Source organism: Struthio camelus, chromosome 18 (assembly GCF_040807025.1).
Source record: "Struthio camelus isolate bStrCam1 chromosome 18, bStrCam1.hap1, whole genome shotgun sequence".
Classification (NCBI taxonomy): domain Eukaryota; kingdom Metazoa; phylum Chordata; class Aves; order Struthioniformes; family Struthionidae; genus Struthio; species Struthio camelus.
Window position 1 is genome coordinate 11,400,719 of NC_090959.1, and position 27,279 is coordinate 11,427,997.

Sequence of the window (27,279 nt, forward strand, 5' to 3'; positions counted from 1 at the left end):
CCAGTTCACTGCACATATCGTTTTCATTTGACTTGTAGCCGTGGAGGACGTGACGTACAGGAGACACAATCTTTTCTCCTTTCTGCTGCTAAAAGTCCCACGGAAGCTAGCGTGTGTTTTGCCTTCTTAACCAGTAGGAAATTAGACCTTTAATAGAAAACTTTATAATGCAACTCTAATTAGAGTACAACAAAATGAAAGTCCGAAATTGCTTCATTTCATCTTCATATATGCATAATGCTTATGGCTCCATGGAATTGCCTTTGTGTGTTAAAATTCAGATATGGCAGAAGCCACTCCAAAAGGGGTTGGAGCTTGTAGCTGCCTTGCCTTGCTCCTGATCAGCTGTGGTTTGCCAGCTCGTCGCCACCGAGGTTGTGTCTGTCCCCAAGCAGCAGATGGTAGTGGGTGTCTCTTTTCCTAGTCTGCAAGAAATAGAAATTTGTGCTGTTGTATTACCTACCATAACTTTTTAAGAAGCAAAAATTAAAAAAATAATAATAATAAGGCAAAGGAATATTAGGAAAAATATTCTGTTTGAGATTACAGGTTCTGTTGGATGCAAAATTGCATCATTAGGATGGTGACTGAAACTTCCTCGCTGAACCACTGCAAAACGAATTGGGATGCAATGGTATATAGTGATAGAGGTAAAAAGTGCAAATAATTTCCCATTTTCCAAAGTAATTAGCTAACCTGTCAGAAAAAAGGCAGTGCAGCAAATTCAACAACTTCTGAAATGCTGAGAAGATCTAAACCCTTCCTCAATATTCGGAAGCACGTGACTTTAGGACTAAAATCTTATACTATCAGGACCAGATGATATAGACGTTCTTTCATTTCTTATGCCTATGATGCAGAAATTCTCTACTCCCTTGATGGTGAGAATGTTAACTTTTCTCTGGGTTTTCTTTCCATGTTGTAGAACTTAACAGAAAGTTATTTCCCTGATATAGAAATTTTTATATAGTCTAAAAAGCTCTGAAATGATATAATTCAGTCTTGTATTACAAACTTCATCTGTTTTGAGAGTTCTTTACATGAAACTCCATTGCATTTCCAGAGTGCTCCGTTGGCTTTAATGCTATTAAATTCGAAAGTGTCTTTGATGTGAGAGTTATGCAGTAGAGTAGAGATTTTTTTCTTTTCTCAGTTGCCAATTTATCTCTTCAGTTGATTTTCAAACTGGGATGAATCTACAGCCATGAACTTTCTATGAAGAGCAAGGTTAAGATTTGTCTTTGGATAGCTAATGTAGTTAGACATTTTTGAGAAAAAGGAATGAGAAGTGGTCATTATCCATTATCTGCATGAAATATTTCAGAGAAAGAAACAGCTTTTGCCAAACACGAAAAGATGTTTGAGTTGAAGCCAGGCAAGAAGGAAACAAGATCACCTTATAGCACTATGAGATTGCTCTGCTAATGATGTTATTTCAAGTAAAATTGGAATATATGTATGAAAAAGTGCAGATGGTGCATGGGTTTTACATGGATTAGCAGTGTTGTTCTGGACAATGATTCACTGTCCCTTTTCTTGGCAGAAAATAAATTTTCCAGTCTTGGAAAGAAGCATGTATATATATTTTAAGAAATATTTCTGCATGTGGAAAAAGAGAGCAAATTTGAGTGAAAATAGCATCCACTGGTGGAAAAGTTAACAGCAAAAGTGCACACTTCAAAAAATATATATATTCACACTCTGCAGTCCAAGTTCAGAAGTGATATATAATGTGGTGTAAGTTACGAGTTAGTGTAGGGATTTGAGGGACTGAAAGTTGACACTGTGTTCAGCATCACCAGCAGCCTGGCTCAGCGTTACTTGCACAGTAGGATCAAGGTTTCAAGATAAATGTAGATGGAGATTTAGACCCATAATTTCAAACAAGAGTTTTTGCAGGTGCACGAACTGAACGTTTTTTCTTTTAATTACTCTGCAGAAATATACTAGAAATATCTAGGAAAATGTTATCCCGCTAAGAATAAAAAAATCAGCTGTTTACTGCATCTCTTGTCCTAGAGAAGCAGATTGCTTAAGTTATCATGAATCCGACCACAAAGGCACAGAGGGAAATAAAAAAATAAGTTAAAACATTTTAGAACTTTCTATAATGATTATTATCCATACGATAATATTATCCATAATGATGTCATGATTTTGAGATACACTATCTTGGGATTAATCAGAATTAAAACCAAATACTGTGTTTCCATTTAGGAAGCCAGAAGTTGCTTCCATTCAATGCTCTTGAGTTCCTGGGTTTTGTCTGTTCTTCAAGATAGGAAAATTTCAGTCTGTCACTTCTCCAGGACTGCAAACTGCCCGTCTTACATCTCTGTTTGGGCCTGCTTAATTTTGGTGGGAAAAATTCTCAGCTGAGAAAAGGAGGAAGCATTCACCTGGTTGCTGAGTTTGGATTTTTTAATTCTTTTTCTATTAGACAACTACATATGAGCAGCTCAGAGGTTGGGAATGCTGGAATAAGCCTGAGGGAGAACTGGTGAGAAGAGAACAGGTCACTCAACAATTTATTATACGGACATCACTGTGATGTGCAAAATTCGTACTACTTACTACAGACACTGCATTTAAAATATGCAAGTGTATGGACTTACGACATACTTTACATGTAGCTTATAAAATATATAATGCAAAGTCCACTTAACATGAATGTTATTTCTGTTAAACAGCTACATCAGTTCATATCAACCTTTACATACAGTGAAATCTTACTAAACAGCGCTGTTGGAAGGACACATGCATTTCATGTATCCCTAGGTTGCCTACACAGAAGAGGTCTTCACTGTCCATAAAATGCCCACAGCAATTTAAATCATTTAAATAAACAAAATGGTTTTGCACATATAATGCTGTATTACATTTTCAAAGCTGCCCAGAACCCTTAACCGTTATTAACATGGACCAGACACTGAAGGTTTTGTGAAATTTTGATGGCGTTTTCTAGTAAGTTACTTTACCCCTTTCATTTGATTGCGTCTGTACATTATGCGGACAAAAAAGAGGATTTCTCAGCTCGAGTTACTCTTCTGTAAAGGTTATAGTAAACATGTCAATGCCTAATTAAGCAGAAAATTTTATCTGTATTGTGGGGGATGTGCAGCTGTCTGGTTCTTCTGCTTCTTCTGGTAAATCCTTTTAGAAGGACAAAGAATATTGTAAGGAAGAAACTACGGTGTGTAGCTTCCGAAGGAGAAAATGACCTCCTTGTGAAAAATGGGTTAATAATATTCAAAGAGTTCGTGCAGAGATAGAGAATCAAATTTGCACCGACCCAAAACTGTGTGAACGCTATTTGTTGTCTGTTTTGTCTGATTCCTTCACTGGATTCCCTCCTTATTTTTGTTTTGCTCAGTGTAATATGCTTGGCAATGTGATACATCTTGGCAAGGGGCCAGCATTGCTACCTACGCTATACAGTATCTCTAACACCGCGAGAATAATGTCAGTCCTGCTCATCAGTTCATGCTGGTTGTTTAACAAGGTTACCATTCATGATGTGTAGGAGCTTTTGCTGCCTTCTTTCCCATTCTCCATGTCCGCTTTAAAAATTGCAAGCTCAGAAGGGGGGTGCATGGACACCACTATCTGCTTATTAGGAGAGAAGGTTGGGAGGTGAACTACATATGTTTTATTCTCAGTGTGGTCTTTGCTGCCTGCCTCAGTCTGATCATCTGTAAATGAGGCTACTAGTATCTGCTGTACCCCAACGCACTCTTAAAAGATTCATTTATTCAATATTTAACAAACACTTTGTCCTTCTTTGCTGAAAGCTTTTGCTGAAGTGCATAGTGTTCCTAGCACTACATGATTACTATTTCATCCTGTTAAAGTGGTGCCCAAGCCATTCACTCAACACTGCTGTTATCTTTACCTCTGGCTGTGAAGCTGCCAGGTATCATCCCTGCAGTAAATCAAGCACAGCTCTGAGGCCAGTGCAGTCCGTACTTGTCCCAGAGCTGTGGGAATGACGAGAGGAGAGATGGATCGCGTGGGTTTTGTAGCACAGTCACAGAGAGCCCTCATTTCCCTTTTCTTACACTTGAAGTTGATCCAAGGAAACTGTTTCTCAAGTTCTGGTACATTTCTTTGGCTTGATGGTAAATACTGGTTGAGAGGGGTGAGATACTCTCCCCTGCTCATTTCTCCTTAAATGCAAATGGATGGAAAAATTGAAACACATATCTGAAAGAATTAGGGAAGGCTTTGACCATATGTTAATCAAAACGCTTCTACCTTTCTGCCCATCTCTTTTGATTAGTTAAAAGGGTATCATTTGTACAGGAATAACAAATTCAAGAGGGCAAAATGAGCCAGGTCCTCAGAAAAATGAACTTTCCTCAGAAGATGGGAAGGAATTGAATTTTAAATAAATAACAATTTTAGGCTCATTTGCCTTGTGCTTTCCGAGCTTCTGTGGTTGTGTTTTCAAGCTCTACTTCACAGTTACGAGTATATGAGTTCTGTTTTATTTTTACATGGTTACTTTTAATGATTGATTTTGAGGAAAGGTTTTTTTATTTTAACATAATTACCTGACACAAGAAGCTAGGCCTTAGAAAACACAACCAAGTATTTCTGTGCCTGCTATGCAATCACAAGAGTTGGGAGTACTTGGTTTGCTCCTAACTGAAAGGGCATGTAAACATATCTCAAATGAAGACCTGCACTTCTGAAATCAACACTTAGTTTCAATGAGTGGCTGTCAATAAAAATGAATTGTTTCAGTGTGTGCTTGTATTGTACATAATAGCTTTGCAATGGCTGCTAAAAAATTACACTGTGTAAAAAATTACACAGATATGTTTTGTGAAAACGTGTCTGAACTACTTGTTCTGCTCCGTCACTTCTTATGGGACTCTGAGAGTGAATTCTTAACTCTGGTGAACCAATGGGAATTTAGCCACTGACTGCAACAGCGCCAGTTCACCCTTAAGAATCCTTTTCTCCCATCCTTCAATCTGTTTTTAACCAGGTTATCTCCCATAACTTGAGTAGAATTACTGCTGATCTAAAGCCAGAAGAAAAAACAACTGAATTCCTTAATTAATTTTAAAATTTACAACTTTTCCAGTATCAAGTTCATCTTGTTAATTAAATCATTCATTTGTCAAGGAAAATTATTCTGGACTTTTTCAATTATATAGTTAACTTTGGTCTCTCTCTGTTACATCCCAATACTCTTCTGTAATTTCTGCCATGAAATATATGTATTTTTTTTTTATCAAAGCACAATTTACTTTATGGTATACAGTATATCACTTTTACAAACAAAAGAGTTCCACTTAAGCCTATTAGTTCTTTCAAATGTTGTATTTTGACATATGAATTATTTGTGTACATTCTAAAGTGCTTTTTTAGGTGATCAAATGGCAAAAGATTACTGTACCTAGATGATTCTATGAACCAGAAAGATTGTGGCAGTTATTTTTCTTCTGTTCCTTGCCAATTCCACCCTTTCTTGCACTGAGGCTCCAAACAATTTGATAGAATTGAAGCTTTTAGTATAAACTTAAAATTCTTACGTGTGAATTTTCCAACTGTCCCATTACAGGACAGTTAGAATTATACTCCTATGACAGGAAAATTATTAACTCAGAATCTCTGGCAGTTATAAAGAATTATGATCATCTGCCAATAAAATGCAGCAGCCTTCACAAAAAGAGACATCATTTGGCTTTTTTCACTTCCAGTACTAACAGACGATAAAGTTGTAGATTAAATTGAAGTTCAGTAAAGAAAGCACGTAGTGAAACTAGAAACCTCAAACAGTTGTATTCTCCCTTAACATATTATTTCATATATTGGCATTCCATTTCAGGTTATGTCCAAGAGGAAGGTTTAAAGGAAGAGGAAGATATAAAGGAGGAGGAAGAAGATGACGATGACAACAATTCAACCGCTCAACTTCAGGGCAGCAATGACACCGGTACAGATGAGGAACATGAAGTGGGACCTGAGCAGAAAGGGAACTTCAGTTACCAGAATTCTCCTGTCAGTCATATATCTAATCAGGATGCAGAAAATGAATCACTACTGAGTGATGGTAGTGACCATGTGACAGATGTTAAAAGCATTTGCTCTAGAGAGCCACAGGATCCAAAAACCAGCGCCCATCCCAAAGCCCAGAACGAAGCACATGATTGCATGGATAAAATGACAGCAGTCTATGCCAACATACTGTCAGATTCATATTGGACAGGCTTAGGGCTGGGTTTCAAGTTGTCTAACTCTGAAAAGAGGAGTTGTGACAACAGAAATGGAGGTAACAAAGCTGATTTTGACTGGCACCAAGATGCATTGTCAAAAAGCTTACAACAGAATTTACCTTCCAGACCTGTCTCGAAACCTAACCTGTTCAGCTCAGTCCAGCTCTACAGACAGAGCAGCAAAATGTGTGGAGCTGTATTCACAGGTGCTAGCAGGTTTAGATGCAGGCAGTGCAGTGCTGCCTATGACACTTTGGTAGAATTAACGGTTCATATGAATGAAACAGGTCATTACCAAGATGACAACCATAAAAAGGACAAGCACAGACCTACCAGCTACTCAAAGCCCCGAAAAAGGGCTTTCCAGGACATGGACAAAGAAGATGCACAAAAAGTTCTGAAATGTATGTTCTGTGGTGACTCTTTTGATTCCCTTCAAGATCTGAGTGTTCATATGATAAAAACAAAACATTACCAAAAAGTGCCTTTGAAGGAGCCGGTACCAACCATTTCTTCAAAAATGGTCACTCCAGCAAAGAAACGCGTGTTTGATGTTAACAGGCCTTGCTCCCCTGATTCCACAACAGGGTCTTTCTCAGATACTTTTTCTCCTCAGAAGAATGCAAACCTGCAGTTATCATCTAACAACCGATATGGCTACCAAAATGGCGCCAGCTATACGTGGCAGTTTGAGGCCTGTAAATCCCAGATTTTGAAGTGTATGGAATGTGGAAGCTCGCATGACACCTTGCAGCAGCTAACAACTCATATGATGGTCACTGGCCACTTCTTGAAAGTCACAAGTTCAGCTTCAAAAAAGGGAAAGCAACTCGTTCTGGATCCTTTAGCTGTGGAAAAGATGCAATCACTGTCTGAAGCACCAGCCAATGACAGCCCGGTTTCAAAAACAACCAGTAAATCATCTTCAGAATGCATAGCTCCCACTTCTGAACTAAAGAAAGAAACTAAAAAAGATAAGACTGACGATACAAACAAAGATGAGAAAGTGGTAAAAACTGAAGAGTATGAAGACACACTTCAGAAACCACTGGATCCTACAATGAAATACCAGTACCTCAGAGAAGAAGATTTGGAAGATGGTTCAAAGGGTGGTGGGGACATTTTAAAGTCATTGGAGAACACTGTCACAACAGCCATCAATAAAGCTCAAAACGGAGCTCCTAGCTGGAGTGCATATCCTAGTATCCATGCAGCTTATCAGCTTTCAGAAGGAGCTAAGCCTTCTTTGCCTGTGGGTTCCCAAGTACTGCAAATCAGGCCAACAATCACCAATAAATTGAGACCCATTGCTCCAAAGTGGAAGGTCATGCCTCTGGTCCCTATCTCAGCAAATGTGGGCCAGTGCACTCAAGTGAAGAAGGAAACTGATGACAAGGAAGATGTACAAAAGGACTATGCTAAAGAGGGCATGCAAGCTGAGCCTGCCCCCCTCTGTCAGAATGAAAGAGAACCTCTCCTCAAATGTGAAGCCTCTGTGGAGCCAAAAAAGACAGAACCATGTCCCTTGAAAGAAGAAGACAAAATAAAAGAGGACAGCGGAAAAGAAAAAACAGTCCTCAAGGAACCAACAGCAGCTTCTCTTAGTAATGGTTGTGCTGCTGCCAACCATTCCTCTGAACTGCCTTGTGTCAACCCACTTAGTGCCCTCCAGTCAGTACTGAATAATCACTTGGGCAAAGCTACTGAACCTTTACGGCCCCAATCCAACTGCAGCCCCAGTTCTAGCACAATTTCTATGTTCCACAAACCTAATTTAAATATGTTGGAGAAGCCAGTTTTATCTCCTGCTCCAACCCCACCAAAGCCTGCAAGTGTGTCCAGGCACTATTTGTTTGAAAACAATGATCAGCCTATTGACCTGACCAAATCTAAAGGCAAGAAAGCTGAATCAGCTCAAGCACAATCTTGTACTTCTCCGCCTCAAAAGCATGCTCTTTCTGACATTGCTGACATGGTCAAAGTTCTTCCCAAAGCTACTACACCAAAACCTGCTGCATCTTCAAGGATCCCACCTATGAAACTGGAAATAGATGTCCGACGCTTTGAGGATGTCTCAACAGAAGTCTCTACTCTGCATAAAAGGAAGGGCAGACAGTCAAACTGGAACCCTCAGCATCTTCTCATTTTGCAAGCTCAGTTTGCTTCCAGTCTCTTCCAGACTTCCGAAGGTAAATATTTATTATCAGATCTAGGCCCACAAGAGCGCATGCAGATTTCAAAATTTACTGGGCTGTCTATGACCACCATCAGCCACTGGTTGGCAAATGTCAAGTACCAACTTAGGAAAACTGGAGGAACAAAGTTTTTGAAAAACATGGACAAAGGACATCCAATCTTTTATTGCAGTGACTGTGCGTCTCAGTTTCGAACCCCATCTACTTATATTAGCCATTTAGAATCTCATCTAGGTTTCCAAATGAAAGATATGAACAGGCTGGCTGTGGAGCAGCAAACCAAGGTAGAGCAAGAAATCTCCAGAGTTTCAGTTCAAAGATCTCCTGAAACAATAGCTGGAGAAGAGGACACAGACTCTAAGTTCAAATGTAAGTTGTGCTGTCGGACATTTGCGAGCAAACATGCAGTAAAACTTCATCTAAGCAAAACACACAGCAAGTCACCAGAACACCATTCACAATTTGTAGCAGAAGTGGATGAAGAATAACTCTTAAGGTATGCACGCTCTATAGTGAGTTTTCATTTCGTCTTTTTAAGGAAGCCTCTTAAGACATTTGTACTTTCTTAAATGCAGGAAAACGCTATAAAATGTATAATGTACTGCTGCTTCATTAATCTAATTACACGTACATATCCATTTTATAATGTTTTCAAGAGGAGAGCTTGATAAATGCTTAGCTATATTGCCCTATATAGAAAACTTGCGTCTTACTACACTTTTCAACATAGCTGTTTCCCAGTTCTCTCTCTTTTCTATTTCTAAGAACTAATTGCTTCACATCCTATGCAGTTTAACGTGGAGTGCAACTAAATGCTACTCTTTGCAATGAGAATGGAAAAGCAAGAAAACACATTGAACACTAAAGGACTGGATACCTATCTCCCAGGAAATCTGGTTTTGGTAGGGGAAAAAAGACAATCCAAATGGCAAGTTAGCAAAATCTTAATTAATCCATAATCTAAAAGCGAGTCTAAAGAAGCTACTAATAACGCTGAGAAGCTTTTACGTAGCAGTTTTGTTATTCTTTGCGTGCTACTTGGATACTCACTTTTTTGACGCATTCTAATAGCTCCCCTTAGTTGTAATGTGAGTGGCCTTTTTGGTTGCATCACTTTAGAGTAATCCTTCTCTCTATCATGTCTCTGCTCAATGCTTTTTTATTCTTGAGGATGTTTGATTATATTTTGTTTGATGATGATGGGAGTGCCAGTCAATCTATGAACATCACTAACTTCAGTGCAAGTTTCAGTATAACCTGGGTTTTTTCAGGCTTAATTAAGGGAGCAGCTAGATTTTTTTACAAGCTTAGTATTTCAAAGACCTGGTAATAGAATACTTTTATATTAGCGTTGCTATGTTTTTGCCGAAAGAGACACCAAACAAAGTACTGCCACAACCAATGTTTATGACATGTAATGTACTCTTCAGATGACACAGTTTTTGCATTTTTAATTTTACTTAACTCACAAACTTGAATTGTCTTGATTTTAATAAATATGCAGAACATCAACTAAAAGTCCAAAAAGAAGTTTCCTGTTCTAACATATTTGTTACCATCAAGGCTCTGCTAATCATTCCCAACAACTTCTGCAGCAAATTCAGGCTCTGTTTCTGCTCACAAAATAACCATGGGCAGATTCAGCTTTTCTCCAGTCTTTCATTACTTGAATACATTTGGAAAATGAATTCGTCAGACAGAGTCAAAATTAAAGATGTGTTGTGAGTTGTCACTTACGCCACCTGCTATTGAGGCTATTCCCTGGCTAATTGAGGGTGCAAGCACTTTGAGATGAATACCCGTTTGTGTGAAGATTTCACATTTGTTTGCTGCAAATATTCATGAAGCTTTAAGAAACACTTTCTGTGTGCAGAGGCAGCACAAAGACTATGCATCACTTAAGCTCCATTAAAAAGGCTACTTTTGAATAATTTAAACCACTAATCAAAGGGTTACTTTGGGATGGGCAATAGAAGCTATTACTATAGAGTATAACGTCAGTATTCAAGTGCAGTAAGATTTAAGTTTTGCCTAAGTCTTGCATAGGTTATCTGTATTTGACTGGATTTACCCTTTCTGTATGTTTTATGCAGCAAAATTCAGTCTAACTCAAAGAGAGTTTACTTTTTAAATAGTGCTAATACCCTTAAATTTTATTTTGGTATTTCTAACCTAATTTTAGAATCCAGTATAAAAAGGGCAAATAAATGTTCTTTGTTTTATCTGATAATAACTGATTTTCCACCTAACTGTTTTATAACCGTTCAGAATCAATATACCTGCCAAAATGTCAGAAAATTACGAATGATTGGTGGGAAAAGATATACCATACTTCTTTTCCTTCCCCACCAGTTAATGATTATTAAAACTCTGACATGCATAGTTTTCACACAAGAGATATGAGAGCAAACCAATAATTTGGGTCGTATCAAACAAAAGCTATCTGCCAAATATATTAATATAACAGTTATTTTGGCATATTCATGGCTTAATACCTGACAAATCTTTCAGATTTGGTATTAAAAGAACTGTGTTATTATTAAGATGCAAACCAAACACCCACCTTTATAAACATGATACAGTTCCTTGGGATCTGGGGAACAAATACAAAGAAAAAATCCCCAAGGGAAAAGAGTGGTTTCTGCGTTACAATAACCTACACAGACACATCGCTGATATTATTTAGGTGATATGTAGCTACATAAATAAGGTACTGTCCCACCTGCCTTTAGGTACCCAGAAATTTCTCTTCTCTTAATACTCATCCATCTCTAATTTATATCAGGATGCAGGTTGTGTCTTACCTTTGAAAAATATATTTAAATTGCAATGACAGAGTGATAGCACTGTTATCTGGAACTATAATTTTAGTTGGTATGCATGATAGCACAAATTGTATGAAATGATGGGGTATTTTGGATAGCATTGTAAAGATTTTATTACAGTTTTGGAGCTGTAAACCTTCCTAAGTTCTGACTATGTTAGAACTGTGGAGGCCAGAGTTTATTCATATAGGTTTCTTCCTGAGATCTGGAAGGAGACTAAATCAAATAACAGGGATTTTCAGAGTTTACTTATTCTTACCATGTTATTTTTAAGATTCAGTATACATTTGAATAATAACATAGAGGAGAGCAAAGTATTTAGAAACAGGAAATATAAAGTATACTCAGATTCTTAAAGCACACAGATAGATCTGCATTTACTTATTCTATGCAATATCGTAGCAAAACAAAAATAAAAATAGAAAAATCTATGGAAATAAAGAAATAAAACAGTGGAAAGTATTTGAAGTATAGACATACATAAAATACAATCTATATTGCAATGAAAGCTACTGTTAAAAGTCATATTTGAAAAATGGTAAATATAATTAAAATATAAATGAATTATCTAGATTAGTACTATAGGAAAACTGTGTTATGTATACGGATTTTTTAAAATCTTTGTGAGGCTGTTTATTCGCTATCAATTCTTTTTAAATGGAAGGACACACATGTGTTTTATATTCATCTGTGCTGTTTTCTTGAATTCTTCTAACTAATAAGGGCTTGGTAAAATAATGGAAAATTATGTATAATATACAACAATCAGATGTCTCTATTCTCTTTCAGTTAACCCACTTCAAATTTTTTTCTATTACTGTTCTTCAAAGAAAACCCATGAACATTGGGGAACATGGCTTTAATTAGAGCTAATTTGTATGTCAATTTATACCTTTGAAAAGGTATCATTTGTTCATTTTTTCAACTAAATTAGAAAAATTTTGTTGTCCCAAAAAAGACAATGCAGAGTTAGATTTCTACTTTAAAGACAAGTGATAAGATTGGTTGTAAACTGGTCAGTCCCTGGAGCTCTCTATGGTCTTATCTCCAACTTTTTTATAAAATAAGTCTTTATAGATAGTTAAATTTACCAACTTGGTTGGGGAGATTTCTTTTTCAAAAGACCCTGATAAGTAAACAAGCAGCTACCTGAAATGAACTAATTTGAAAGTAAGGCTGCTGCAAAACAAAAAAATGAGTCAGAATGATAAACAGTTTTTCTCTCTGTTTCCTCCTTTGTCTTTTTTTAACCATCAAGTTTAAAGCTTCTACAGTGCTTTTTTTCTACTTTATAGGAGACAACTGACATTCTGTGGTAAATGGAAGAAAGAGCAGAGCAGAACTGAAAATCCTCTAATGCACTGACACTAACTTGCCCTCTATTGTTGAAAATGAGCAGGCAATCATGATTGTTCATCAAATGGCTCCTAATGCAGTTAAAGCATTCAGCTATAATTTCTCCTTGCATTTATAATTACTGTCATAGACTGCACACCTCACTGAGCAGATTAAAGCTATAAACTATTTAGCCGTAGCTTTAAGATGGGGAACTTGATTTGTCTGGCAGCAGTTATTTGTTAGAGAGCTTGACACTTCACATAAAAATGACTCAACTTGATGAAGAACAATGCAGTTTAAGCAATGCAGTGATTTTAAATCAGTCATTATACCACGCCCTGTAAGAATTGCAAAGCAATTTGTTAAATGATATATAGGACATGTAGATAACTGTATGTGTTAAGTATACCAAAATAGAAGATTTTTTTCTTCTGTGGATTTTATTTTCTCATCTCCACCAAAAAAAAGGAGTAGGAGCTACTCTGAACATCAATGTTGAGCTATTAGCCAATGTTGGTGTTACATGGGCAAGGCCAACTGCATGAACTACTTGTCCAAAACCATAGGTTTGAGAATTTAACTTATTCTTCATCTTTCACTTCTTCTTAGCAACAGCATTAGAGACTGAGACACCCTTTCAGGAGAATCAGATGTGATTTTGTAAGCAGATTTTACCAACAAAACTGATAGAGGGTTCTGCTTACCAAATCATCAGCCGGAAAGAGAGGGTTCATTGCAGTGAAGGCCTTGATTATGAGTTTGAATAGGAGTTTTCTGGCATCACCTTGTTGGAAACTGCTGGTTTGTCAATAATAAAAAAAAAAATTCTGTGAGGATGTCCCATTTTCAAACTAACTTTTGTTGGAATAAACTGAGTAAAATTGCTGAACGCTAAGAAGTAGAGAAGATGAAAGAGAGGAACAGGAACAGCAATTAGCTTGGCCTCTCAGCTGTGCTGGAGGAGAGGGGCAGAGCCCTTACTCAACCAGGGACTACTTCTAACTGTGAAAAGTCACCCTTCTGTTCCAGTGAAGTCGCAGTCCCCTAATCCTTTGAAACTTCTCACTGTTTCCCCAAAGCAGTAGATCAGGATTTTTTTTTTATTTTAGCAATTTTAAAACTTCAAATTTTTCCTAGGGAAAATGTATTCAGTCCAGCTCTCATTCTTGTAAAACCAGTAAGTAGTGTGTTCTCGGCTTCCCTGAGAGCAGGGTCAGACCAGATGATACATCAGTGTGTGTCGGCATAGATATATCGGTACAGATTTGCTTGCTTTTTATGAATACTACAGGTTGCTATTAAGATAGGTATTATTTTACATTGCATTAATGCATCCAGCATACTAGGTCAACCCATTTTCTTCCTGGCTCTGCATAACCATACTGTAAATGACAGTTCTTGCCCCTGAAAGGAAGAATTCTTATGCTCACAAAGAAACAGCAACTTTTAAGTATTTTGATCAGATTTTAACCGACCTTGAATAGCACCCACCTCCTCAAGCATTCGGTATTCATAAGGATATCCAAATCTTACCTTCTCCTTACTGTATCTAATATTATTAAATGTTACAGCCTTCATAATCTGTAGGAGAACATTTTTATTCAGTTAAATTTCAAAGGAAGGGTACCTGAGTCTTATTTATTTTTGATTTTATACCTCAGCAGTCAAATAGCAAAGATCAATAACAAAAGGAAAAGACATGAGCGGCATCCAGCCCTCAAAAGCACCTTTCAATAAAAATAATGTAGCAGGATGTTCACTCTGTGAAAATATGATGGAGCACAGATGGAAAATGAGGAAAATTATAGATGTGGCTTTATGGGAGGAGGAAAGGAGGAAGAGATTTTTCACTATTTATTGGGATAATGAACTGATAATTCATGATTATTAAGCTGTAGCCTTCAGGCTACATTCTGCCCTCTCTTCTCATCTTCTCAGTTCAGAATTGGACCTGTTTGTGCATCTAGGCATGATTCATTAGCTGTTGAAGAAGGATCAGGCCTTTATGCTAGTTTTCACACATCAGTGGAGTCATGCATGTCTTATACCAGTTCGTATCTGACTCAGGAAGAAGAGGAATGAAGTAGAACGAGCAACATGCAGCACAGAACCTATTCAGTAGAGATAGACTTATAAATGTGATGGTGTTTCTTTTTTAAGTCCATGCCATGTTCAGGAAAGGGGCAGCAGATGCTGGCTTTCCAGACTATGAATAAGGATAATAACATTAAAACACAGCACAGACTCCTGAGAGAGCCAAGCAGATTAATACTCCATCCCTCCACCTTCCTGTGCCTGGAGGTTCTTATTTTCTGAGAGCATCAGTTCACCAAGCCCTTGAAGGTGTGAGGTAGGAGGAAAAGTTTCCTGTATTCAGTTTTGCAATAGGGACCCTACTCTGGGGCACAGAATTGGCTTTGACGGCTCTCTTCCCCTGACAGTCTCAGCAGCTGGACACATGGGACCACAAGGAGGAGCCAGAGCAGCCAAGAGGAGGGGCATGTTCAGGAGACAGGCGCTCTGCCGGGGTCCACCTAGAGGCAGAGGGAAAGGCAGAAGCTCACAAACCAGAGGAAGTGGGGAAGAGATGGGGACAGGAGGGCACTTGTTCGTCCTAGGAAATTTGCACATTCCTTTTATTAAAATAAAACAATTCCTCCCGCCTCCAAAGTGCCTCCCTTCCAGCACTCAACACTAGCTCTTCTTCCAGGGGTCAGTACATGCAGAAGTGGAGGAGTGAAGGATGGGGGAGTGGAGGAGGTTGTCATCTCTAATGAATACCCTGAATGTATCAAGATATATATTTTTTTCATTTCAGAAAAGGTTCCATTAAGAGGGAGACAGCCCTAACATGTGCTTTGGCCCCTCATCAGATTTATGAGTATTTGCTCTGCTCTTTAATAGGAAACTCTGCAGCAACTGCCACCTTGCCTGCTCTCCCTGAGATACACAGTGGCTTCTCGGGGAAATGCACTTCATTATTAATGTGAATTTGTACGTTTTTATGACACTGCTTGGGGGAAGGGGCAGGCAGAGATTTCCTGGTGATGTATGCTCATTTCTAACCATTTATTGTCCCAGACAATCGAAGAACAGTGATAAACATTGTTATAGAAAGTAGAGGGTGCCACAGTGACATTTTTGAAGGGAAAGGAGAGGTGGCTGGAGTGGTTTTGATGTGTTTTTTCCTTTCCACTCCACCCTCCCCTAGCAGCTGTGTCAGATCAAGCAACAGAGCAGCCTGTATGGTGGCAACTACCACTTTCCCTTCCGCCTCTTTTCTCAAGACAGCAAAGACTACTTGCTGGGTGTTTTGCTACAGTGGTGGGGGTACAGAGGAAGGAAATTTGGGTATCCTATACTGCAGAAGATCACAAGTCTCAGAGTAACTGAGATGTTCAGAGTCTCCATGCCTCCTTACCCTAGCAGTTTCTTTTTGATTTATTACTGAGTAACTGGGCCCAGAAACCCTATGCACACAGTAGCAGCTGCAAGGCATCAAAGCCAGGAAAAGGAAGGGAAGGGGATGGGGATATGGTTTACCAGGGTGTTCTCAGTGTCCTCCAGTTTCCCTTTCTGCTGCCAGGCTCATCCATAATTATCACAACCTCTCAAGAGCTCTGGGAGGGGTTAAAAACAGTAGGTTCAAACTGCACTGGAGAACCAAGCAAGGTCAACTTTCAAGCTCACCCAAAATAGATCAGTAAGGCCATGACTTCCATATGATCTTTTGTTCCCCTCTTCTCCTTCCTTTGCCCAGTAATGCTGAGCACCTTCTGGTCAAGGTCATATTATCATGCTCCTCTACCATACAGCCCCTTGAGCAGCAAAGACTTCTGCGCTTGAGGGAAATTCCCTGGTTTCCTGTTGGGTTATTCTCTCTCTTCATCACTACCAGCACAAGGCTGAGCTTTCTCTGTGCTGTTAAGCCCATAGCCTCCAGCTATAAGTGAACGATTGCCACGTTTTGTGTTCATATTCTATTCCGTAGCCCTAAGTATGCAGAATCCTTTGTAGCAGGAGATGTGCCCGACAGCTGTACACTGCTAAGACTTTGTGACATTTTTCTGCTCTTCTCTTAAAGCCGAGTAGTAGTGAGGTAAGAACACAGGACTAGCCACACAGGGTTGAGTCAAAGGTCCATCTGTGTCCATCTTCTCTCTGACTGTGACCAGCATAAAAGCATAAGAACTGGGCAAACCTATAGTAAGATTCCCAGAGTTTCCACATTTATAGTTCTGGGACTTCCTCGGCCAGAGGAGATTATGTTCCTGCACTCACAGAGTTGCAGAAAACATGCAGTAGACCTTGCTCATAGCTGCAGAAGCTCAGGCACAGCTGTGATGCCAGCTGCAGTGAGCTCTGGAGTCTCTCCATACTAAAGAAGTAAGCAGAGAACATAGAAACCAGTCCTTGGTAGTTGGAACAGCACTGAACCTTCACACTTGTTCTTTACACCTGGCTAAGCCCAGACCACAAAGGAATCACACCCATAGTTTAATTTTAGAATCAGTAAGCTGGGATTTAGATTTCTCTCTCAACTACATGCAGAGCAGGACTTGTCACCCTACTGCAAAGCTTATATTAGCACTGACCAGTAATTCAGAGGAGACAAAACTACTTACTCTGTTGCACAGGGATATAACTACTTTGATCACTTCTGGGTTTGCCTTCAGCTTTTCTAAACCCCCAAAACACTCTGTGTACAGACAAAAGCTTTTTTCCCCTCTCCTGTTGGAGAACTGTTGAAACCTCAATGTGAAATTGCTTTTTTCACAAAGTCATTTAAAGAAAACTCCCAAACACTTCATGTTTTGAACACCCCCCAAGTTTATACCATGAATCACACAGACTACCTGAAATTATCTATCCCAGTATGTGTAACCAATATCCTGATAGAGCACCCAGCTGCCAGTAGCTATCTCTATTACACAGCTCCACCACTCCACTTCTCTTTCTTATTCCAAGCCAATGTTTAGAAGCAACTTTCTGTCCAGTAGTCCCTGTCTCTGCCCTCTGTAGTTCTCTGTGGGATCCCTGTACAGTCAGCCTGTAGCCACATACTATACCAGTACTCCAAACACAACAGTGGCTCTACAACAGTGACTGTATTTCCAGGGGCAAGTCAAGACACTGGCATCGATCCTTAAATGGACTGAGTCCTTGTGGCTGCCAAATTTTTTTATAGGGCCATTAAAAAGACAGCCATTGCCTTTGATGGGTATTGAATTACATCCCAAGGGATATCGCAGGAGAAGAGTCCGTAGACACAACAATATTGTGGCCTGTTTCTCCCCCACCTATATTCACAGGAAGTGAACGTGCTTAGTACCTCCTGTATATTCACTTAGCTCAGGGGCAAACGGCTGCATGTGGCTGAGTCTTCAGTGTAGCTAGCCACTAGAGTAGATGTCCTCAAACAGATAGGCTGTGGGTGGGCTTCCAGTTCAGTAATTCACTTCCTTCTGTAATCCTACAAAGCCCTAATCTGTTGCACTTGGTTTTCTGTGGTGCAAGACCCACGTTTGTCATCCAGGGAGAATATGATGGGGGAGGTAATTCTGTTTATTTGATTAGTGTTATTTTAAAACATTGTCTGTGCTCCCAGGAATTATGTGGTGGCCTTCTTCTATAAATCACAAATGCACAAAAAAAAAGAACTCTCAATATTTTCCAAAGAGATTAGGGTGAAAGTGGCTACATTCATATTTCATGTCTGGTGGGAAAAAAAATCAACAGGACTGATAAGTATAGTCAAAATGTATGTAAAAGCACACCCTGTCATTTGTTTTCCATGTGCCATATGTTTTCTGAATCCTGCACCTCCCACATACAAATTGCATGGAATAACGTGGGGTGCACACATTACTCAGGATTATTCAGTTAAGCCCTGCCTATACGGAAGGAATTAACTTAGATAAAGTCAAGCCACTGTGCTTTGTTTTGTTTTGTTTTTTGCTTATTCTGGACTCACAGAGTAGAAAATTAAAGATCCCACTGTGCCAGGCTTCATGCCATTTGGTTTTAATTTAATTCATCTCTTCGATTCTCCCTGTTTCTCCTTCTCTTTGAGTATCATCGGTAGGTGGTCCAAGCATCAACCAGAAGATTTACTGGCCACACGAAATGTATGAACTCTGTGAACACATTGTTTTTCCAATATGATTTAATGACCTTTTTGGCAATCCCATGGCTGTTGAAATCTTCCATAATAATTCCCTTTGGCGGCCAAAGCTCCTGTTGATCAGGTGAAAGCTGATGCAAATGTCAAATGTCAATAAATTTGTAATCCATGAAAGTAATACTTGGTGTCGGAGAGAGACAGGGTTAAAGAGAGTGCAGCAATAGACACCTTAGATATGAGGTAGGTCTGATTATTGTAAACAGAAAATAGGCAGGAAAAGAATGCCACCTCCAAAAACTCTCCTTAGACAAGCTCTTTTTCTACTCCCTTCACCCTGTTCTCCCTGCATGTTTCCTGAATTGCTAGGTTTTCACAAAAGAGGGGGCTTATGGCTAGCATTTAGGAGGAGTTTGGTGATGTGGCTTCTGTTCTTTGTTCCGTTATTGACTCATTGTGCGAGCCTGGGCTTTAGCTTCTCTGTGTTTCTAAAGGAGCTCTTTATCAAGTCAGAGGTTTAGGAAGCTCCAGAGTTTGATCCTGCAATTGATTAGTTATGCAAAATATTCCGGTAAATTAACAGGACCACTTATATAACTTAGGTGTTGCAGGAATGAGTCATTACTCCTTTATAGTTTTAAGATGCTTGGAAAGATTGAGCCATGTGTAAAGCATGATTTTATATACACTAAAAACATAAGAACAATCTCATAATTTCCCAAGAGATTTTCTTAAGGGCTCTCCACTTTGACCTTTGGCTCTGAAAGCTCTAGTTTGTTTGACATTGAAAAAAAGCAAATGTGTGAATACAGTGCCATGAGCATTTGCACTTTGAACATGCTGGGGCTGAACACAGCTGAACTGGAAAAGACTGCAGCAGCTGATGTATTGGGAAAATATAGCAGAAGCATTTACTTAATAACTCAACTAATTCCTTTAGCTCACCTTGTGGAGATTTAACCTTTGAATGAGAGAGTCCCTAGTTCAAAATCCCATGTCTCCTCTGTCCTCATGTTAATTTTTAAATTATATATCATTGTTGAGAGGCCCTTGTGTTGAGCATTACAGGCTATTTTTCATGTCTAAAATGGAGAATTATAACTGAACATTAGTTACTGCCTATAAATCACATGGAACAAAGTGGCATCTGCATCTACTCAGTAACAGGGGTGGAAGAATTCTAACTTACTTAAAATGAGGCAGAAAAGAGGACATAAACACAATCACAGAGATAATTGTGACTTGGGAAAAGTAATGATTATTCGAACAGTGTGATGCTTTTGGACTCCTGCTTCCGGAGTTCTCTACAATCAGCTTTATAAGTGCACAGTCACAGTAGCAGCTCAGCCAATCTGGATGGGAAACGCCGAGCTGGAAGCTATTTCACACACCCCTGCAATGCCACCTAGTGCGCTACTGGTTGTGCTGGACCACACCTGGGGTAGCAGTGAGCTTTTTCAGAGACTGGAAATAGCCCACTTCTCTTGTCCTCCCTATCTCTGTCCTCCATCAGGAGGCATGACTGAGCAGTGACCACAATTCCCTCTTCCTGGGATATGTTTTTATTTCTGATTGCAGCTAAAGTCAGGGTAAGCAGGAGACAGCACTACGCTGTTAAGAGAGCAATGATCAAGGCTGCTGGAGATAGGCTGACCAGATGCTTCTCTGGCTGCTCAGCTCACAAGGCAAGAAATGCAGCTGCTGCTTCACTGTGCTGACCCATATTGGGAATGGCTTGCAGACAATACCGCGTTATCTTAGAAGACAACAAAATGAGCCTAAACTTCTAGCTGAATCTAGTCGTCTTCTTGCATTTGCCTGTGCTGGCCTTTCTTCTCCATTTTTTTCTTTTTTAATTCCCTCACTTTTGAGAAAGCTTCCAAGATCTCTTGTGTCCTGATTGAGATTAACAAGACCTATGTGCTACCATGTGTCACTGGAAATTATTCGGTCCCTTTTGAAGGGAGCAACCATCTTTTACTCTGTACGGTACCTTGCATAGTGCAGCCCTGTGTCTGCCATGGGTTTTGGACCCTAATACATCAATAGCTAAAAAAATAAGCCAGCTGCTCACATATTTCAGTCTAAGATCCCAGGAGTCTCCCAGGATGTTTGTTGCCGCCTGTCTGTTCAGAGATTGCTCATTTCGTGGGTCAGATACCTTCAGTTGCACAGGGCCAGCTTCTGGAGATGTTTAGTAAAATACCTGAAACGAATGTGACCACAGTGACTCTGTGACTGGTTAGCTCCCCCGGCCATGTAGTCTCTTAAAAAGAGCATAGGCCTTCTCAGAAAGATTTTACCGAGTTTAAAGCTTTAGGATTCTTACATAACAAACAACAATGAAAGCTTTCTTTATAGCTAGACAAGAACAGCATCCTGCAGGAGGAAATTTACTCAGGAATTCTGGCCAGGAGCGAGGCAGCCGGAACCCCAAGCCCTAGTCCTTCCTGGGACGGGATGAAGATCATTTGCTCATGCAAGCTCCTTTTCTGCTCTGTTGCTCAGTTTACCATTCTGTCAAGCAGGTGCAGTCTTTACAGGGTTCAACTGAGGAGTAGCTGATAATTTATGCATTTTGCGATCCTCCTCTTCAGGGAGTGACTAGTTTATTCTGTTGAATGGCTCCTCAACAGAGACATGACTCTCTTCACTCCTTTGTCCCGCACAGCTTCCTAACAAACACTAACCTCATTTCAGCAGCCCATCCCCAAGTAGCAGGCGTGTAAGCAGTATTCCCCGAGCACTGGGGTTTAGCTCTGTTTGTGCAGTGCCAAGCACAAGGAGTTCCTGATCCGGGACTAGTCTCTGAATAATAGTAATTGTAATAGGTGCTTTGCTGATTAGAGGTAAACTTAAGAACATTCTTAAAAGTTTTGTTGAAGGCCTATGTGCTACATATTTGCTAGAGTGTTCAGCAGTGATTCAGATGGCTGAGAATTGTTGAGGACCTAGTCTATCTAATTGTGTGTCTAAATCATGTTTGCGCTGTGATTCAAAGGTACTAACATTACAGTCTACACAGAATGGCTTAGGTTATATGGTCAGATTCCTGCAGATGGTCAGTTTATATCATAAAATTAAAAATTACAACTTGTGCCATAAAGTTACTGCCTCAGATTTATTATATATTGCAACACAACAAGCAAATTAATACTAGATGCAGTATATGCTGAGACATTAATGTGGACAGAGGATGAAATATCCTCCTCCCAGCTCATTGGTACATGTTCCCTTCAGAGCAGAATTGAATCGTCCAGAAAAGCCAAAGTAGAGAAAGTCACTAGGAGTGCAATCCTGCATGGCGCTGGGCTCCCTGACACTGGGGACAGAGGAAGGATAGCGCACACCTTGCAGCATTAGGCCCCAGGGTTTCTGAACCTGCAGTAGTGCTCTGTGCATCATGCATGCAAGAGCTGAGCTCTCAGCAAAATCTTTTTATTATTCGTCATAAAGAATCACAGCTGTGAAAAGCAAACTAGGGAAGGAGAGTGGGAACATGCAGGCACTCTCACTTGTACCGATGTAAATCAGGAGTAACTCCAGTGCAAGGCAGCTCAATTACAGTGTTGTCACTCTGACATGAGAGCAGAATCAACCCCTTTACCTGCAATAGATGAGTGAAATATCTTACAACTGTGTGTCCAGGAGCCTGCTAAGCTTCTTGTAGAGTTGCTGTCAGTATGCCCAGGGCAGAAGCATATTTTTTTCCTACTGTTGTACATAAGGGCTCTGCTGCAGCCGACAACATGAAATGTGTTAGTTCGGTTTGTTCAAAATGGAGAGTGTTTGTTAAGTGTTGCCTCTTTGATGTTGTGCTGCCATCTCCATCTTTGTCATCATTGCCCATCTTTTTCAATCTAATGAACTCAAACCATCAGTGCAACTTAAGTTCGGCTGTCTGTTCTTGCATAGTTAATATTAAAAATGTACTAACAGTGTGGCTGCGAAATCAAATTATGCACATAAATATGCTGGCATAGCAGAGGAGGCGGCAGAAGCTGAAGTTAGCAACATTGATGCCAGTTCACATTTGCAAATCAACCGTCAATCTGTCATTAAACATGTTATCAAATGATGATAAGTGTATGCTTCTTGCTTGCATTGGCGCGCTTATTCCCGATGTTGATGTGCATTAATGGGATAATGTGCATTAACATAGTCTTGCTTGGATGAACACAAAACATTTTTTATCCGTCTCAGTTTGTTTCCCCCTGTGGCCCCCAAGTAAGTGTTTTGTGTTATCAAATTGCCAAAAAATGGGAAAACATATTACTTTTAATTAGCAAAAATTTTTAGTCATTATTTTTTTTTAATTTTTATCCAGACTATCTCCTGTATGTTGTCAGTTGGGGTGGGGGGGATGCGGAAACAGAATAAAATACCGCTGCCTTCTTTAAGTAAAACGATTAATGTCAGAAACTCAGAGACTGACAATTATGTGCTGTCTTAATGCACTGGCCTTTCATCTGCAGTCCTTGCTTTTGACACTAGTGATGGTTTCAGTTCAGTGATATGAAAGGCAGGGAAGGAAATGATCTCAGGCATTCCCAGTCCATTGTGTGGTGTTGCACTCAGACATGGCAAGCAGTCCTTGAGCTGGCTTCATTTAGCCGTTTTGCATATGAGTTGGCTGTACCTAGAGATTAAAGAAATGGGTGCAGAAGAGTGTTGCTGTTCCGGGAGGGAATCAAATTTCTGAAGAACTTCCCGGGCGATTGTGTGACTGTGTTATCCCCTCCTGAGTGGCTCTGCACAGTTAGGGTACCATTTACAGCACATGCAGCCTGGAAGATTCCAGGAAATTAATAAAAAATCCTCACTGGAAAGAACAAAAAGTGACTGAAGGCATAAAATCATAAAAAGAGCCTGCTGGTAACCCACTATAAGCCAACGGCCTGCTTTCCTCATATCTTCTACCTCAGCAGCACCCACCTTGCAGTGACAGCTTGGTGTCTCTGGTGCAGCCCACTAGCTGCCTAGAGAAGGCACCATTTGCCCCAAAATGAATAATAAACATTTTTAAAACTGCTTTTGTTTAGAATTGGGTTTATTATCTGGACCTAATTAAGTGCCTTTGGAAAAGCTTAACTGGAACTCAACAGGAGCTCGAGGCTTGACCTATGGAGCCAGGGTGCTCTTGCTTGGGTAAAGGTAGCGAGAGAGGGGCCACAAAGGACTTCACAGGACTGGGCTCCTTTGAAGTTGGCATAGTTTATGTGCTTGATTTATATGAGAGCAGGAATAGAATCTACTGATCTTTTCCATTTATAGGACTGTAAGGTTTTCAAACTCTTCTGAAAAAGTGAATGAAGCAAGGTTCTTCCCACCTCTTGGAGAACAGCAGTTGTTTTAAACCCATTCACATTTATGCAGCTAGGGCATAACTATGATGATCTACCCAGTTTTTTACAATAAAACAAGAACAGAATGAAAAAGAATGTGGATAAAATCTGGTCCCATTCAAATCACTGGGAATTCTTCCAGGAGTTTTACTAGGACTTTACCAGTAGTATTATCAAATCAGGCTCAAGAGTTTCCTTAAAGAAAAGTCAATCACTTAAAGTGTTTTATTTTTAGTTTATGAGCTGGAAAATGAAACTTCTCCTAAAACTTTTATAAAAGGCATCATATCCTTTAAGTGCTTCTAAAATAGCAACTTTCTCTCATACAATAGAAATGTTTATAAATTACTCTTAGACTCTGTTTGTGTCTACGTCTTATGCATACACATTGACTTATATAATTATTTAGCTCTAACTATATTTAGATGTCAGTCTGATTTTATATTGCATTCAGCATAATTTCCACCGTGCCTTATATGGGATTAGACCTGTGAAAAGCTTATAAAAGTTAGTGTTCCTCTAGTCCTAATTATATGGATTGAGATTTATCTTGAATTTTAAAACATTAGAAATAGTAGAATAGTGGGCTTCTACAGTCTATGAACTTTTCCATAAATGGGTCAAATGATCACTCTTTCTTTTCCTCAATCTAATGATACCATTAGCTTTTGGCATCCTATGCAAGACTCTGATTTCTGCTATCTGAATGGTTTAAAGGGAAAAATTATAGAGAGTAATTCCTAGATTTTTACAAAATTTTCTTGATTTTTTTAGAAGTAATCTGTTGCATTTCCACTTAGTTCAAAATTGTGGATACATCAGCACAAGTTTCATAATTATAAAACTTTAATAGCAGTAACTGCATCCTAGCTTCAGATAGTCCTCGTGTTTTCTAATTCTAAACCAAAGAGCCTGTCTTCTAATATGAAAAGCTTGAATTTTAGGTATATTTTCTATTACACATCTAGTACATATAGAATTTATTCAGTAACTTTTTTTTTTATTTTTACGTATGTGTAACTTTACATTGCTTCTGCTCCATAAGCTAACTTGAAATTAGCTTGCCAAACATTCATCACAGAGCTTAGGGAAGGTTCCTAATTGGATGAGTGGACCAATTTGTCATGACTTGATGGAGAAGTATTGGAAATCAGATGGCATTAAAATAGCTAGTGAGAAGGCTGTATGCAAGAGACTTCTGTAAGGCAGCTTGAGCTTGAGTCTTATAGTCACCTATTCATATCAAAAATGTCATTTGGAAAACGAAAGTGAGAACTGTGTCTCATAGTCTTATTTTCCACATTTACTCTTATCCCTTTAATATATCTCCCTGGAAGTGCTTTATTGTCAGAGCCTAATTCTCTCTCTATTTTGGTGCTCGGAAAATGATAAAACAAGGTGCAAAACTGTAGAAAACTGAGCATCTCAAAACTGAACCCAGATCCAAAACGTTGGCTAAATCATGGTACTGTTCAGGAGAAGTCTGGATCTGGATTTTTTCCTTGCTACTTCAGCCAGTCTCTACTCTGAACTGATGTATTTATCAGGTAGTTTAATTTGCTAATTTTCATTAAGCGGTTTGAAACAGTGAGAAGCTATGTTGTTCCTAAGTATTCACGTATCAAAGGAAATGTTGAGTGAGGGATTAGCAGTAACAGAGTTATGCTGTTCTTCCTGTCTGTTCTCCCAGTCTTTATTCTTCTTGCTCTATCTTATTCTATTATCTTAGACCTAATTTTGGAGTGTTTTCAGTTTTTGAAAATGGCAAGTAATTAGCCAATATGTTTTCACCATATGCATCAAGCTCAGTAAAGAGGCAACCATTGGCCTTTGTCATGGCACAGTAAGTGTTCGTTTTCTCAGCACTTCAAGTTATGCTGAGTGTGTGGTGAACGCCAAAAAATTTAATGAGAAATTTTACAATGAAACATTTGACATAATAATTCACAGTTCAGCGCAGTTCACAAATTTGGGGTGAGTCCCCTTTTTAGATTTCCAACATTTGTGCTATTCACTTCTGAGATTCCACATGAGCTGCTTCTCCACTGCCGGCTACCTTGCATGAGCAAAGATGCTGTGCAAAGTGTGGAAAAATTGTTACTGACTCAGAATTATCCTATTTAACATCTTATTGACACTGATGCTGTGTACAAGGGGGAATTCTTGAAAACCCTTTTCCCTTCCAAACTCATTTTTTATCTACCCCAGGCTATGCAATGCTTTCTTTTCTGATATAAATTTTTACTTTAAGGCTTCTACTGTTGCTGACTCTTAACCATCTTTAAAAAAAGATCAGAATCTAATCTTAACACTTCTGTAAAGAGTGGCATTTGCCTGAATTTTGCTTTTTCTTGAGCAAAAGTATGTCTATTATTTTATGGAGGGAGATGGAGTAGACAGCAAACTTGCCTGTGTTCTTTTCCCCTCTTGGAAATACTATATTCCTGATATCTAGATTTCTTCAGATTTGCAGATAAAACATTCTAGTTCAGATTCAGTTCACTGAGTTACAGGTTTTGGGATATGCATAATAAATAATCATGAATAGGAATGATAATATATTGTTTTACTGCGGTCATGATTTAAATTTATGTGGCATTGCTACTGAAGTCAATAGGACTTTTTCCTGAGTTTGTTTTGCAGAGTATGGTATCATTAAAATATGACAGTTAATAGTCTTGTTTATGTTATTATATTTAATGAATAAATATATCAGTCTGTACATCAAACTCAGTTTTGTTTATACTCTTTAATTGTAGTCTTATCTCCTCTAGATGCATGTTATATCTTTTAATTTTATAATTATCCACTTTATTCATGTGTGACACTACAGAACTGCTGCTTGTATCCTATGAGACATACAAATACAAACAGATGGAAGACAAGCAACCACTGAAATTTAGATCTGGCTCTAAATCCAGCTCCATATTTTCAAAAAGTCCTGAGTTGTCAGATCCAGGGTTTGGGTCTGGGCTGCTGTATAAACGAGGGAGAGTTGCAGAAAGTGAGTCTAATTTATACAGCATCTGCAAACACGAACTATCAGTAAGGATTTGACCTAATCCTACAACAACAAAATATCCTTCTCTGTTCTCTTGAAAGAGACCTATATTTTAAAGTGCAAAGAGGGAGCACTTGTCACATGGCCTTTTCTGAAGTTTTCAAAAAAAGGAACTCAAGATTTATTGGGCCAGTGAGAAAGGGGGCTGGGGAGGAGCATAACTTTTT

At 39.1% G+C, this 27,279-nt stretch overlaps 1 protein-coding gene and 1 long non-coding RNA gene across 5 annotated transcripts in view; one reads left to right on the top strand and one right to left on the bottom strand.

Moving 5' to 3' along the window:
• TSHZ2 (teashirt zinc finger homeobox 2) overlaps positions 1–27,279 on the top strand; it is a 233,870-nt gene that overhangs the window by 133,435 nt on the left and 73,156 nt on the right. For 3 of the 4 annotated variants that reach the window (XM_009684017.2, XM_009684020.2, XM_009684018.2), the window contains exon 2: positions 5,840–8,918. In XM_009684017.2, coding sequence (XP_009682312.1) covers positions 5,840–8,910 — 3,071 coding nt within the window. In that variant the 3' untranslated portion in view covers positions 8,911–8,918. Of the gene's footprint in view, positions 1–5,839; positions 8,919–12,542; positions 23,084–27,279 lie in introns of those variants that run through there. The other variant, XM_009684019.2, reaches the window with a different exon arrangement.
• The window catches only part of LOC104150036 (uncharacterized), a 101,865-nt gene that overhangs the window by 30,212 nt on the left and 44,374 nt on the right, over positions 1–27,279 (bottom strand). The gene's annotated exons all lie outside the window — the stretch shown is intronic.